The sequence below is a fragment of the Gavialis gangeticus genome, unplaced genomic scaffold (assembly GCF_001723915.1).
Source record: "Gavialis gangeticus isolate Ggan-Ray unplaced genomic scaffold, GavGan_comp1, whole genome shotgun sequence".
In the NCBI taxonomy this organism is placed as follows: Eukaryota; Metazoa; Chordata; order Crocodylia; family Gavialidae; genus Gavialis; species Gavialis gangeticus.
Window position 1 is genome coordinate 10627274 of NW_017728980.1, and position 13004 is coordinate 10640277.

The following is a 13004-nucleotide window of genomic DNA, read 5'->3' on the forward strand; positions in this document are numbered from 1 at the left end:
GGGCCGCAGGGTTGTGCGAGGGGGCTTGTCCCCGCGGCTGTGCGAGCGGGGTCGCAGCCTGGGTACGGTAACACCGCTCCGGCGCGGAGGGGCGGGGGGCGATCCCGGGCCGGCCGGCCCGCAGCGGCTCGCGGGCTGCGGTTGGAGACACGCGGCGTTTCGCTCGGTGGCTTCGGAGCGCGCCGCTGTGCCCTGGAGGGGGGCTGCCGGGACAAGGATAGTCCCGAGGAGGAGCCGGCCGGCGCCGCGCTCACACGGGCCCTTTGAAGGGAGCAGAGCCGGTGCGGAGAGGGACGAACCGGGTGGCAAAGTCCAGCCGATTTCCACCGATGCTCGACTCTAAGCGGAGCCCGCGACTTCACCCGAGGAAGGACAGATTTAAATCCCCGGGGAAGAGCACAGCAAGTCCTAGGCGGGAAAGCCAGGTTCACCCTCCCTTGCTCTGAACCCTGCACTTCGGACAAGCTTCAACCATTGTGTCTGTATCGTGCCAGCCATGGAGGTCGTCTCCATCCGTCTGCCTTTGTGTACCGCTCACACTTCCTCGCAGCCTGAACGCAGTAGCCACAGGTAGCATGAACACGAGCTGTACCCGATCGCTTTACTCCTTTTTTTTTTTTAAATGACTTTGTGCTAACTTGAACCCTGACGAGTGCTGCACACCAAGGGCTACAAGAGACCCACGGCTTGTAAGCGATGTGATCAACCCGAAGCCGAGCTTCACTCCGTGTTACCGGGGGAATTATTTGCAAACAAGACCCACGATTCAGACTCCCGTGGTTGTGCTTGCTGTGTGTAGAAGTGAGTAGCAATGGATGGTGAGACGCAACAAAAGAAAGATCCTAACGGGAAACGCATGAAAAGCGACCGTTTCCAAATGTTAATAACCACCCCCCCCCTTTACATTGTGTTTGGTCCCTTTCACTGTCAGTAAAAAACCCCAAGAAAAACCCCTTGGTTCTGTGCATAGGAAAAGTCGCATTTAATCATCATTTTTCTTACCCGTGGGAACAAAGGCATGTAGTGACTGCATTTGGGAGGAGAGAATAAACTGCATGAAGGACAGGGAAAAATGTAGGATGGATTATTGTGGGGACACGGAGGGTGACACCGTTGGCTGTCTGTGTGGGTTTATGCTAGCTGCTCACAAAACATTTATTCCCCTGTAACAGGACTGGGATGGCAGCAGCCGGGCATGGCTGCACAGCACCCTTTGGCCGCTCACGTTACAGGTGCAGTCCCCAACTTCACGCCCATCAGAGCAAATGACTCCGAAGCCGGTGCCCACCTGTGAGGCTGTGGTCGCCGGCTTGCAAGCGAGCAGCAGTCGCTGTCTTGCCCTGTGCAGCACAAGTGCAGGGGATGGCTGCGTGCACGCGCAGATGGTGTGCAAAACAAAATCGCATGCTCCTGTGCCCCTCCATCCCACAGTTGAGTGTGCAGCTCTTGCCCTTAATATTATCTCCCCCCATAAGGGCATGGCACTTAAAAATGAAATTCCCTCCGGCACAAACTGAATTAAAAATCAAGGCACCAAAATATCCGGCTGTTATGGAATTTGAGCAATACCTGCCTTGCGCTTCTCCTCTGCGCAGGGGTGCTTAAGGGAATGATGATTTTGAGGCATAATTTGCAAACTTATGATGTATATTTTGTGCATTATTTTTTATGTTAAGGTACAAGTTGCAAAGCTTTCTGCCCCAGCTGCCTTGCCCAAAATAAGATACAGTCAAATTTAAAGTCAAGCAAGTCCACAAAGACTTGGCGTGAAGCAAGCCCATCTCTATTCTTCGCATCCAGGTGGCCTTCCAGGCAGCTTCTGTAATTCCTAGTTAACACCCTGCATGTCTACTGTTTTTGCTAATTGCGTGGGGGAGTCAAAATGATACCGAGAGATGAAGTTAAAGGATGTGAAAATAAGCAGATATCATTTATGTAGGCTTGAGCCCAGATAGCGTGCAGGACAGCACAAGGAGAAGGCAGCTTGCAAACGAAGAAAGGCTTCTGGGATCATGGCAAGCCTGCCGTCCGGGGTGGGCATGAGATGGACTATCCTGGTCCCTCAAAGCCGGAGGGACCTGGTACCCAACTCCAAAAGTTAGGGAGCAAACAGGGGCCCACACAATGGTAATGGCAGATGCTGAAAGACAGGGGAAAATCCTTAGGGAGCCAGTTTCTGTCTGGAAAAACTCAAGACTTCTGTTCTCCGAGGTCTCACACTCAGTACAGATCCCTCTCTCAGCCAATCGGACCCTGCTCTTTGAGGAAGGAAGAAATATATTCTGCCTCTTCCCTTTCAGGGGAAAGAGATCCTGGTAGAAGGAGGGTTTCTTGCTACCTGCTTTCAAAGAAAGGAGTAAGGGAGTGAATAATATTTTACTGGAGGAGAGCTGGGAAATGGCACCCCTGAGCAGAGGCCTGGGGGGAAGGGACTGTTTTGTGCAGAGCAGGTGGGGAATCTTTTCATGAGATTCTTTGTCTGGAAAAGCTGATGTGTTGAAATTAGTCCTACTTTCAGGAAATTTTCAATTATCATGGAGCTAATCCAGTCTCAGGGATTGGGGGACGCTTGCATGTATTAAAATAGCTGTTCCTGGATTTCCTTAATCAAAAGTTTTCACTTTGAAACTTCAATTCACTGTAATCAAATAGGGAAACAGAAGTTGGTTTCTTTCTCTTCATTGATCAACACACATTTTTTATTTTTATTCATGAAAGAAAAGGTCCAAGGCTTGACTCCTGTTTCTGACTGAGCCCAGGATTTTTTTTTTTTTTCCCCCATAATATCCAGTTCTCGTGGGACAGAACAACGTTCTCCCTTTCCCCACCTTCTAGTTTTAACCGGGTAGCAGAAGGGTTGTCTCTGTTTTTCATTTATTCAAGAGTCTCTAGGGCTAGAGTCTCTAGGTAGAGCTGGGTGGTTGGGATTTGAAGTGGCAGCTGGGAAAAGATCAGCTCAGGCTTGCAGCTTGTAACAAATGCCCAAACGCTGCCCTCCCCTCCCTAATAGTCCAGCTTTTCTGCGGATGTGGAGTTTTTGTTTTGGTTTTCGTTTTTGGCTTAGAGGTGGTGCGAGATGCTGGCAAGTGAACTGGAGCAAGCACGGACAGTGTAAACTTCTGCTGCGGGCTCCTTTGCTCGCCTGCTTTGAATCCCCTTTGATTTTGGAAGGACTATCTGTAGAGAAGAGAGAGGCTGCAAACTGCATTTGGTGGCCACCCTCCCTGTCCATCCTGTTGGCATTGGAAGTGGTGGTAAAAACGTTACCTGGTCTGAGACGCATCTAAAGCACAAGGCCTTTGTGATCTGCTCAGGAGAGGAATGGTTAGGATGCAGCCACTGGATGTGAGGCTTCCACAGGTGTAGGCCTTAATGAGGTGTTAATTGGAGAGGCTTATGTATATGGGGCAGTGGCTAGACCTGTGTGATTATGGAGGGCTGTGAGCATCTGTTACTAGTCTTTTTCTTTGCTTACACCCCAGCTTGCACTGATGTAGTTAAGCAAATGCAGTGCTCCATGTAGATGCTGCTTGCTTTCTCCTGGAGTGGCTGATTTAGCCTGCTGCTAACGGACTTAATCTGAAGGGCAATATCTTCCTGCCAAACTACAGCAGTGGGTGCCGTAATTAAAGTTGCACTGTCGTGACAAAGTTGGGCTAAAAACTGCACCTCCAAACAGTTGGATGCTGTGTGTATACTCAATCCCTTGGAACGAAACCGTGAGTCCTTGCTACTTTGCGGTGCTGCGGCAGAGCCCAGAAGGGGAAGAACTTGGTGTGAACATGGGATTTGGGGTAATCTCCCTGGGACAGGGGGGAGTCATCTGGGTTTGTGGTTTTCTGGTGTCTAGCACAGCGGAAGCTCCTATATTCTGCTATAGCAGGGGTCAGAGTGCCAAAAACACCCGCGGCCTTGGTTTTCTAAGATGTTGGTGTGCCAGGGGCAGGGGGCAGAGGAGCCCCAAGGGGCCCAATCCTTGTTGTGGCAGTGCAGCCCTGACCCCTTCCTTGCTATCTGTCCTGAGGCATGTGCGCCAAGCAAAATGCCTTCGCATGCCATACTCCGGCACCCGTGACGGGGATTGCCTACCCCTGTGCTATAGTAAAAGCTCACGGAGAGAATTTCTTTTCCACAGATCTGATCCAAATTTACCCTGAGCTAACTTTGCAGGAAGCTGAGAACAGCAATAATACAGCAGTTGCTACAACTCAAAGAGACTTTTCGAAGAGCAGGACATGGCTTGGAGTACTCGCTCACAACAAGAACACTGCTTTCCATCTATAAAGTCCACTGCTTGTGTGTGTTTAGATAAATGATAATGTTTCAGCTACTCATAGTTTGTCTCCATGGGGAAATTGGCAGCAGTAGTTACTACCAAATAACTTGCCTGAGAAGGGCACCGTATATGGACTCTGTGTTCTGGAATAAAAGCCAATTTATTCTGGTGTAACTAGTCCACTTTGTCAATGCTCTGATTATTTCAGGATAAACTAGCTGTTTTGCAGAGTACTATGCTTCCTGGCAGGCTAAAGTGCGTGAAAAAACCTTGCTGGGATTTGAACCCGTGGTTCCCAGGAGTCTGCAAGGCACCATATAAACAGCTCAGAAAATAAGGTTTGCATCCCAGGCAGCTTAGGTACCTTCCTAACTTACTACCTGGAATCTTGATTATACAGACGAAACAATAACTAATGAGGGAGAAGGATGAATTATCCTTCTCAAGAGCACAGTGCTCTGGAAAGTCAATTTTCAAGCTTGGTGCCTGGGTGCCCTGGGGTGCTGCCACATCTTTTGAAGGGTGCTGCAAGGTGTGAAGAGGCGAGACGATAAGGGCAGGCTCAGGCTTCTCCCTGCCTGGATAACCCCCCACCCCCGCTGCCTGGCCCCTCTGCAAGGAGGCAAGCACTGTAATAATATAAATTAATGTTGGAAATGGGGTGCCACTCAAATCACAAAAGTTCTGGAGTGGGCCTCGAGACCAGTGAGGGGTGCCTGGGTCCAAAACCATTGAGAAACACTGTCTTGGCCAATCTGTAGGGTTCAGACTGGGTGGTTAGAAGACCAAGCTAGATCATTGTGATGTCTTGATGAGGTTTCTTGCTCTACTGTGCTATCCTGCTGTATATACGTGTGGCCTTCCAGTTCTTGGAAAAACAGATGCTGGCCAATGTTGATGCTCTCATGGCTGGTGTGGTCCTGCCTTTTGCTTATATCGTGGTATGGTAAAATTTCTCCAGTTCCTCTCTCCTACCTCCGTGTTTTGTTGTGACCTTGGACTGAATTCTCCATTACGAGGCATTGTGGTGGTTCTGCTTTGACAAAGCAAATTCCCTTATGTTATCCTGGTGACACATTGAAAATAATCCCTCTGACATTATCTGCCACTGGTGGCGCTATATATGCAATTCATTGCTGCCCATCCCTCCCTGATTTGCCAGCAGATATCTTTGCGTTTGCTGAAGTCATGTTTCTGGATGGCGATTGCTTCTATTCAAAATGCAGCCTCTTATGTATAAAGCAAGCTCCTCTCACTCGCCCTTGTCCAGCATCTGCATTTGCTCCCTGTACACCGTTCCACCCTGCCCGTGGTCTTTTCTGCAGCCAAATCCAATGTCAGCTCTGGCCTCTGCCCTTGCCCTTGCATGTCCTATTCTTATACAAGGAGAAATTAGGTTGCGTATCAGTGGCTTCCTGGGCCCTGGGTTAATTTTAGGATCCAGTTGTCTGTTACTGTCCACCCCAGTCTACTACTCAACATTGGGGAGCCTTTTTTTCAAAATCTTAGGTTATATTTTTCTCATCATAAATCTCACAGACAGCTGAGGCCAAGTTTATCCCTGGGGCAAAACCACTGAAGTCAAGTCTAAAAGCAAAGGCATAAAGAGACCATTGGTTCGCCTCAAGGGATAACAGGTTGTTTTAATTTCTAAGAAACAGCAGGCTATGGATCAAACTCATCTTTGGCGTAGTTCTGCTCAAGTCAATGGTGTCCCACCAGGGAAGAAGTCAGTCATTTCACTGTGTAGCTTTGAAATGCATCTTCCTGCATAGGTTCCTGTGCTGTTAGTCTCAGCAGTACAATCAATGGTTGTGCAGGAAGGCAGCCCTCAATTTAAATGTGCGCCAATTTTTAGATGCGAGTAAGTATAAACATTGGGCCAAACCCCTCCTTGGTGTAGTTTCACTAGCAATCGGGCTGCTTCATTGACAGTGACAGGATTAGAGGAGTTTCATAATCTGAAGATTTTAGGAAATGAAGAAACTATGGTCTTTTGGCAAAGTGCACAACTGCCAGCCATGAGCCATGGCATTACCCTGTGGGTTTATTTTCCTACTTTTCCCCCTCCCCTCCAGCCCCCATTCTGATTAAATTGAGATCCAACAGAAAAAAACATACTCAGAACAGAGATGTTTGGCATGGGAGGGAAGGAAGCAAAGAAAAGGAAGACACATAAAGGAACCCATATAGGAGATGCATATATCTAATTAGATCTTCATAGTGAAGGTACTAGCAAGGCAGAAAACAAAATAGATCTCATACTAAATATTTTTCGGGGGGGAGGACTGGAGTCTTCAAATATCCTTGATGTACAAAGTCATTTGGACAAAAAAAACAACTAGATGGCGCCTATTTGCTGGCCAGAATTTTATAAGTGCGTATGAGCTCTTTTGGTATCTGCTGCTCCTTTTTATATCGGTTAGCGTAAAAGTCCGTCTAGGTCACAATGAGAAGGTATCATGCTTTATAATCTTGGGTAAAGCTGGGCCAAAACAGATTCTATGGGATAGGAGGAGGCTATGCCAACATCCTCTCATCATAATAAAAATACAGAGCTGGCACAGTTTTGGATCCATGGCTGTTTTCTGTTATTTGAAGGTTCAATCATATCACTTTTGTTCATGTAGACTGGCCTGGTACTCTGTGTGCGCGCACACATGCACATTAAATTGCTGGGACTACGCTAAGGTTCCACTTCATGTGAATCTGGACCTGAATGCCTAATGTAGAATTCAAGCTGATTTCTTATTAAAGTTTTTGTCTTTCTAATTTAAATTATGTTACATTTTGGCCTTTGCTTTTAAGCAGATGGATGCTCCTCATTTTTTGTGTGAGGTCCCTTTTGTGCCACCATATCAGTTTGGTTCCAAAAATTTTTTTTGCATTAGTGTCGACATGGATCAAAAGATTTTCTTTGCATGTTGCTGCAAATCACATCTCTGCAAATTTCAGTGTGGGAAAAAGACTGTCCTTTGCAAATGGGTTCTCAGATGATCATGTTCATGAAGTGTGTGTGTGTATATATATATATATATATATATATATATAAAATATGAAATGAGACCTTTTTACCACTGGGCAGCATTCACTTAATAAGCCAGGGCTTCCAGATGGAAGTTTACCATGGTTAGGTGGGGGAAACTAATGGATACCCTTTAATATTCCTTAAAAGTTTGTTGTTTTAGTTTTTTAAAAATAGTCCAGATTTACAGAGCTTTAAAAGCTACTAGGATGCCAGCCAGTGTGGAAGGTGATCAATTAAGACATTAAGCATTTTGCAACACATGGACTCATCTGCATTTTAAGCCTAATAATAAGGCCATCAGCTCATTTTCAGGGGGCTGTTGCCTACTTCAACTCAATCCTCAGATCAAAGCGAAAATGTCTGCTTGCATTTTCTAATCAGCAAAGGGATGCTAATTTGTACTCCTTAATGTGTGGTGGTAAGAGACTCCTTCAATTAACTGAATTCTATAGCTCAGAAAATAAAAATAAAAAAGGATACAAAGGGAGTCAGGCTGGAAAGGCAGAAGTTCTCATTAAATCAAAAGGTCCAGTATTCATTACCTCTAGCATCTGGGGCTAAACATTAAACATGGAAATCATCAAAGGGGGTTTAATGGGTTAAATTGAAAATCTAATCTAATTAAAATATTAGATACAAGTAAATACCTCTTTGATATTCATCTAAAGGTTTCATTAAAATAGGTGCTTGAGATTTGTATTAAGGGGGGATTATCACTTTTAAGCAGAGAAACCAAGTTTAGGTCCCTATATCAGAAATATTTCAAAGTATGATATGGACATCTCTGCTCACCCCAACTCATTTGAACATACCAGCACAAACCATGAGCATAACAAGAGGTGACAGACCGAGAGGTAAGGTCGTGGGTATTTTATCTTGGATCCACTGAAAGGTGGAAAGTAGCTTCCCACTGGTCTACTTTTGTTGTGCAAAATGTTTTTCATGTGCCCTGAACGAAACATCCTTGTTGAGTGTTTTCTCTTGTCAGAGTTCCCCGAAAAAATTTTGTGTCATAAAGTTATGTTTCAGCTGGTTGTGATGGATTGTTTTCAAGAATTTAGACTCTGATTCAAATCCCACAGAAATCAAGAGTCTTTCGATGGCTTTCTATTGCTACATATCTTTGCAGGTATGGTAGTATTAGAGTAATGATGTAGCTGTGATGGTCCAGGAATGATGTAGAGACAAAGATTTTTTTTGAGGTGATATCTTTTATTGGACCAACTGCATGGCTGAAATAAAGTTAGACAAGCTTTTGAATTCAAGATATTTTCTTGTTGTCTTGCACTGGAAAGCTTGTCTAGTTTTATTCCAACTATGCACTTGGTCCAATAAAAGATATCACCCCCTTCCAAAAAAAAATCCTTGCCTCTTGCATATCTTTCCAGGAGCATGTGGCATGACCGACTTGGAGTAGTTTGCAGCTCACTACTCCAAGTCAACAAAAGTCCACAGTTTCCCAGTTTTTCCACATTTAGCTTTTGAAGAGAACTTGGTACAACTGCAAAGAAATGTAATTTTTTGTGTTCATCCTCTCGTCTTTATTTCCCAACGAATTCTTCCACTGTCCACTTCTGCGAACAAGACAAGAAACCTTCCTTTGGCTGCTGGACTCTTGCTTCCACATACAAGGAAAAGCACTTTGAGAGAGAACTGTTATTAAAATATTGTCTTTTTTTAAAACTCCTTCTTTTAAATTGAACCTGCACATTTGTTTTCAAGGGGGAGCAACAGTCAAAGAAGCACTGGGCACAAGTCCATTTCTCAAAGCTGAGTACTTTTAAAGGCCCGTACCTCGCTAACAGCTGCATCATTTTTGCCATTTTGGCAGGCACATTCTCCTTATCTTTCTGAATGTATCTGGCAATTTTCACACCAAATATCCACAGCTGAAGATGCGGTTAATAATAATATAGCTAAAACTAAGGTTTATGTTGGAATGGGGGCGCAATCGCAGCTATAGTCCAAGACCACGATACTGTAACATCTCTCATGCCTGAACATGATTCCTCTGATGAAAACAAATTAATGGATTCAACAACGAGCCTCATATATTGCCTGCTTCCTGAAAAATACTTGGTGTATCATTTTCAAAATTCCTCTGCTGGATGTATTTTCAAATCATGTTTCATACGTGGATTTTTTTCTTTCTCTACCAAGTTAAAGAAACAGAAACATCCCAAGAATCCCATCCATTTATTATCATTTTAGACTTAATCTTGTTAAAGACTGTTTCCTATCAAATATGCAGTTCTCAATTATTTTCAGTGTTTTCCTTGGTTACTCAATGCATTTTGAAACTACTCCAGGCTAATAACAGATTGTTGACATGAACAGCCTTTACTCGGTTTGTATTTTCTTGTCTTAGATTGAAGCTCTGAATTTCCGGGCTTGCTTTTGCTGTGACAATGATTCATTAGCCAATAATAAAGCAACAATCATTTAATTAGTTACTGTATCATTACTGATGGCTCTGTTTGGTTCACATTTTATTTTCTTCCTCACTGGGAGTAGTTTCCCCCCTTTGTTTGGCTTCAGTCCTGGATAACCTGCCAGCAGAAGCCTCTTCATCTTAAAAGAGAAATTATTACCCATGTTAAGGTCTCCAAACTGAGATGGATGTCTACTACTTAAATTTAAGACCTGTCAGAATTTAAAACTAAACAAGCAAAAGAGAAATTACAAATGTGTTTAAGCCCCCAAACTGTCAGATTATCCGAAAAACATAGAATTAGCTCTTATTTAACAAAACTGCCAGTGCCTGAGTTCAGAATTTGTGCATTCACTACCCAAATGGGTCAAATCTTGTCCCGGTCTATCCAACAGTATCTTGTTAAATAAATACCAACCCTTCTATCTAACAACTGTAAAAACAGGCCACCTCTGACAAGCAAATATAATGTCCCTCTCGGGTGAACTGAAAGAAGAGCAGTCTATACTAGGATTTTTCAAGGAATAAGAACAGAACAAAGAGACTTAACACTTTAAAATATGATCATATATATTGGTGTTTTTAATAAACAAAAATGCAATTTGGCTATAATAAACGTGGCCTAAATGAAGAGAGAGTGGTTAATCTGAAGATACTTTGTGTCCTGAAATCAATTGTGCAATAGTAGAATCTCATAATTAAACAGCACAGCCCTGAAACACTGTCTGGGGAACAGGGAAGTAATTTAATATACAATGGTAAACAGTTTAAATAGTTTCTACCCTGTACACTAAGTATTCAAAACTCATTATAAAATGTGAAGGGTTTTGAAAGCAGCCACAACTTCCTTCTCTTTCTCATGCCTGTGTTGCAGAGTTTCCAGGGAAGAAATTTGAGGTAAACTGTGTCCCCTTAAAGTCTGTGCTGGAATTCTTTCCTCTTTCAGTTCCTCGTCTGCTTGCTTGGCTGAGAGAGGTTTTGGTTTAGGAATCTTCTTAGCGTATTCCAGTGCCTAAAATATTAAGATTGAAAGACTTTTGAAAAGCACAGTAAGATGAACATGAAAGGAAACAGTCCTACCTATACAGCTGCAACGCTTGCCTTTTTGTTTAAGGAAGAGAGGCCTGGATGGACCATGCAATTTTTAAAACCTGGAAATTTAGCCTCAGTGTTCACCATCCTTACTAAGGAAAGAGAAAGAAAGGGGGTCAGCTGAAAAAGTAAGGAGAGAAATCTCCTTATTTTCACTGAAAATATCCTAAACTAACTCAGCATATTGCTACTTGCTGTTTAGACATTAGTACAACAAGATGAGGACATAAGCAAGCTGTTGGCTCTTGGACCATATGCAGTAACAAGTAACTGGAGTGTTGCTGGCAGGTACTGGGGGTGCAGGCATGAACTGAGCAGGTTCAGTGGGCAAAGAAATCTTTGGTTTTGGGTGCATGGAGCACAAGGATGGACCCTCTGGGAAATAACCACAGGGGACAGCACGCAAATACTTTGTATATAAAGCATCTAGAATTGTTTAAAAGAAGATACAAAAGGAGGAGCTCTTTTGGCACCTAACCCAAAACCATCTTAAGAGTTACATTTCCATGGTTCTCTGTGGCACACGGACATTTGTGGGGTCTGGTCAGAAGCCATCTGCACACAACTGCTATTCAGTACAGCAGAAGTCTGGCACACGAGATGGCTTTGCTAATCCTACCTTATGTCTTGACGCCAAGGATTTGATCTTTGGCTTTGGTGGTTTCTGCACAGTAACAATATTCTTCATGTTGCGTTCCTTCACTAGCTGTGCATATTCCTTTTGTTGCTTTAGCTTTTCTTTCTGGCAAGTGCAAACGGTTTTGGTTATTTAAGATTGTGTTGGATCAGTCCATTAAATCCTTTTTCACTGGACTTTCCTATTTCTTGTCTCTGATGCTGTTTAAAGTAGATATGCTATTGATCATTGCTCAGCATGACGCAATTAGAAACATTGATAAATGTCTGGCAAGATTAGACTGCTACAATTCTTTTTTTCCCCTCTCCCAAGAAACCTTTTCTGCATTGCATCTAGGATGTAGCGAACTGAAAACATAGCCGTTTGCATCTTTTCTGGCAGATGGCTATTGCAGCATGTTTCTTCCATTCTAAACTGGTTGCACTAGTGCATCGTTCAGTTTTGCATTGATTTTAAAGTCATTCTGCTTACTTTTTAAGGCCCTGAATGACTGTGGTCCACTTATTTAACCCATTTTCTGTCTCTCTATGTTTCCAACCATTCATTAGTAACAGACTTGGCAAGGTACTTTACTTTGCCCTAGTTATAAGCTAATAAGTCAATGTTTATATAAGTCAATGTTTATTCCCCCCCCCCAAATTTCAGTGCATTTATTGGCATAACAAGCTATACAAGTGTTGTCAAAGTGTTAAAGACGGACAGGACCTTCTGCTAGGCGACTCCGTTCTAAGAGGTGCAGGGGGCCCCATCTGTCGCCAAGACCCCTCAACACGCGAGGTCTACTGCCTACCCAGAGCCAAAGATTCATGACGTGACGGGGATGATCCGGGCCGTGATCCAGCCCACTGATTACTACCCCATGGTCCTAATCCATGTGGGTATACTAATGATGTGGCCAGGAGACGCCCTGATCACCTGATGGCAGACTACCACGCTCTGGGGGACGTGCTGAAGGAGGTAGGTGCACAGGTGGTATTCTCTTCTGTTCTACCAGTGAGCGGACGTGGTAGATGGCATGAGATGTGCATTGCAGAGACCAACTGGCGGCTTCAGGAATGGTGTCTCAAGGTGGGCTTTGGCTTCCTTGACTGACCCGCACATCACGACAAGAGAGATGCTCGGGTGGGATGGGCTCCACCTTTCCCCTAAAGGTAAGCGTGTGTTTTCTTCTAGGTTGGCGGATCTCCTCCAGCGGGCTTTAAACTAGGCTCATTGGGGGAAGGGGAAGATGAGGGAGGAGGAAGTCTTGGACTGCTAAACCAAGCAGCACTCACAAGTACAGCCCAGCCTAGACCGATGAGCGGAACATATATACAGGGAAGCAACGGGGCCAGGGCAATGCTGCAATTAGGGGACCAGTGCACACATCCACAGGAGGCCTCAATGCCTCTACACAAATGCTCGTAGTATGGGAAACAAGCAGGAGGAACTTACCTTCCTCCTAGCTGACACCAACCTGGATATAGTGGGGCTCACTGAAACGTGGTGGGACCCAACGCATGACTGGGCGGTGAATGTCAAGGGCTATGGGCTGTACAGG

General features: G+C 44.4%; 1 protein-coding gene across 1 annotated transcript in view; it reads right to left on the bottom strand.

Moving 5' to 3' along the window:
- Nucleotides 1–8953: 8953 nt before the first annotated feature.
- The window catches only part of CUNH11orf63 (chromosome unknown C11orf63 homolog), a 28800-nt gene continuing 24749 nt past the window's right edge, over nt 8954–13004 (bottom strand). Inside the window, exons 6-7 of the mRNA XM_019509893.1 lie at nt 11447–11569; nt 8954–10747 (exon numbers count right to left, since the gene is read on the bottom strand). Coding sequence (XP_019365438.1) covers nt 10544–10747; nt 11447–11569 — 327 coding nt within the window. The 3' untranslated portion in view covers nt 8954–10543. The remainder of the gene's footprint in view (nt 10748–11446; nt 11570–13004) is intronic.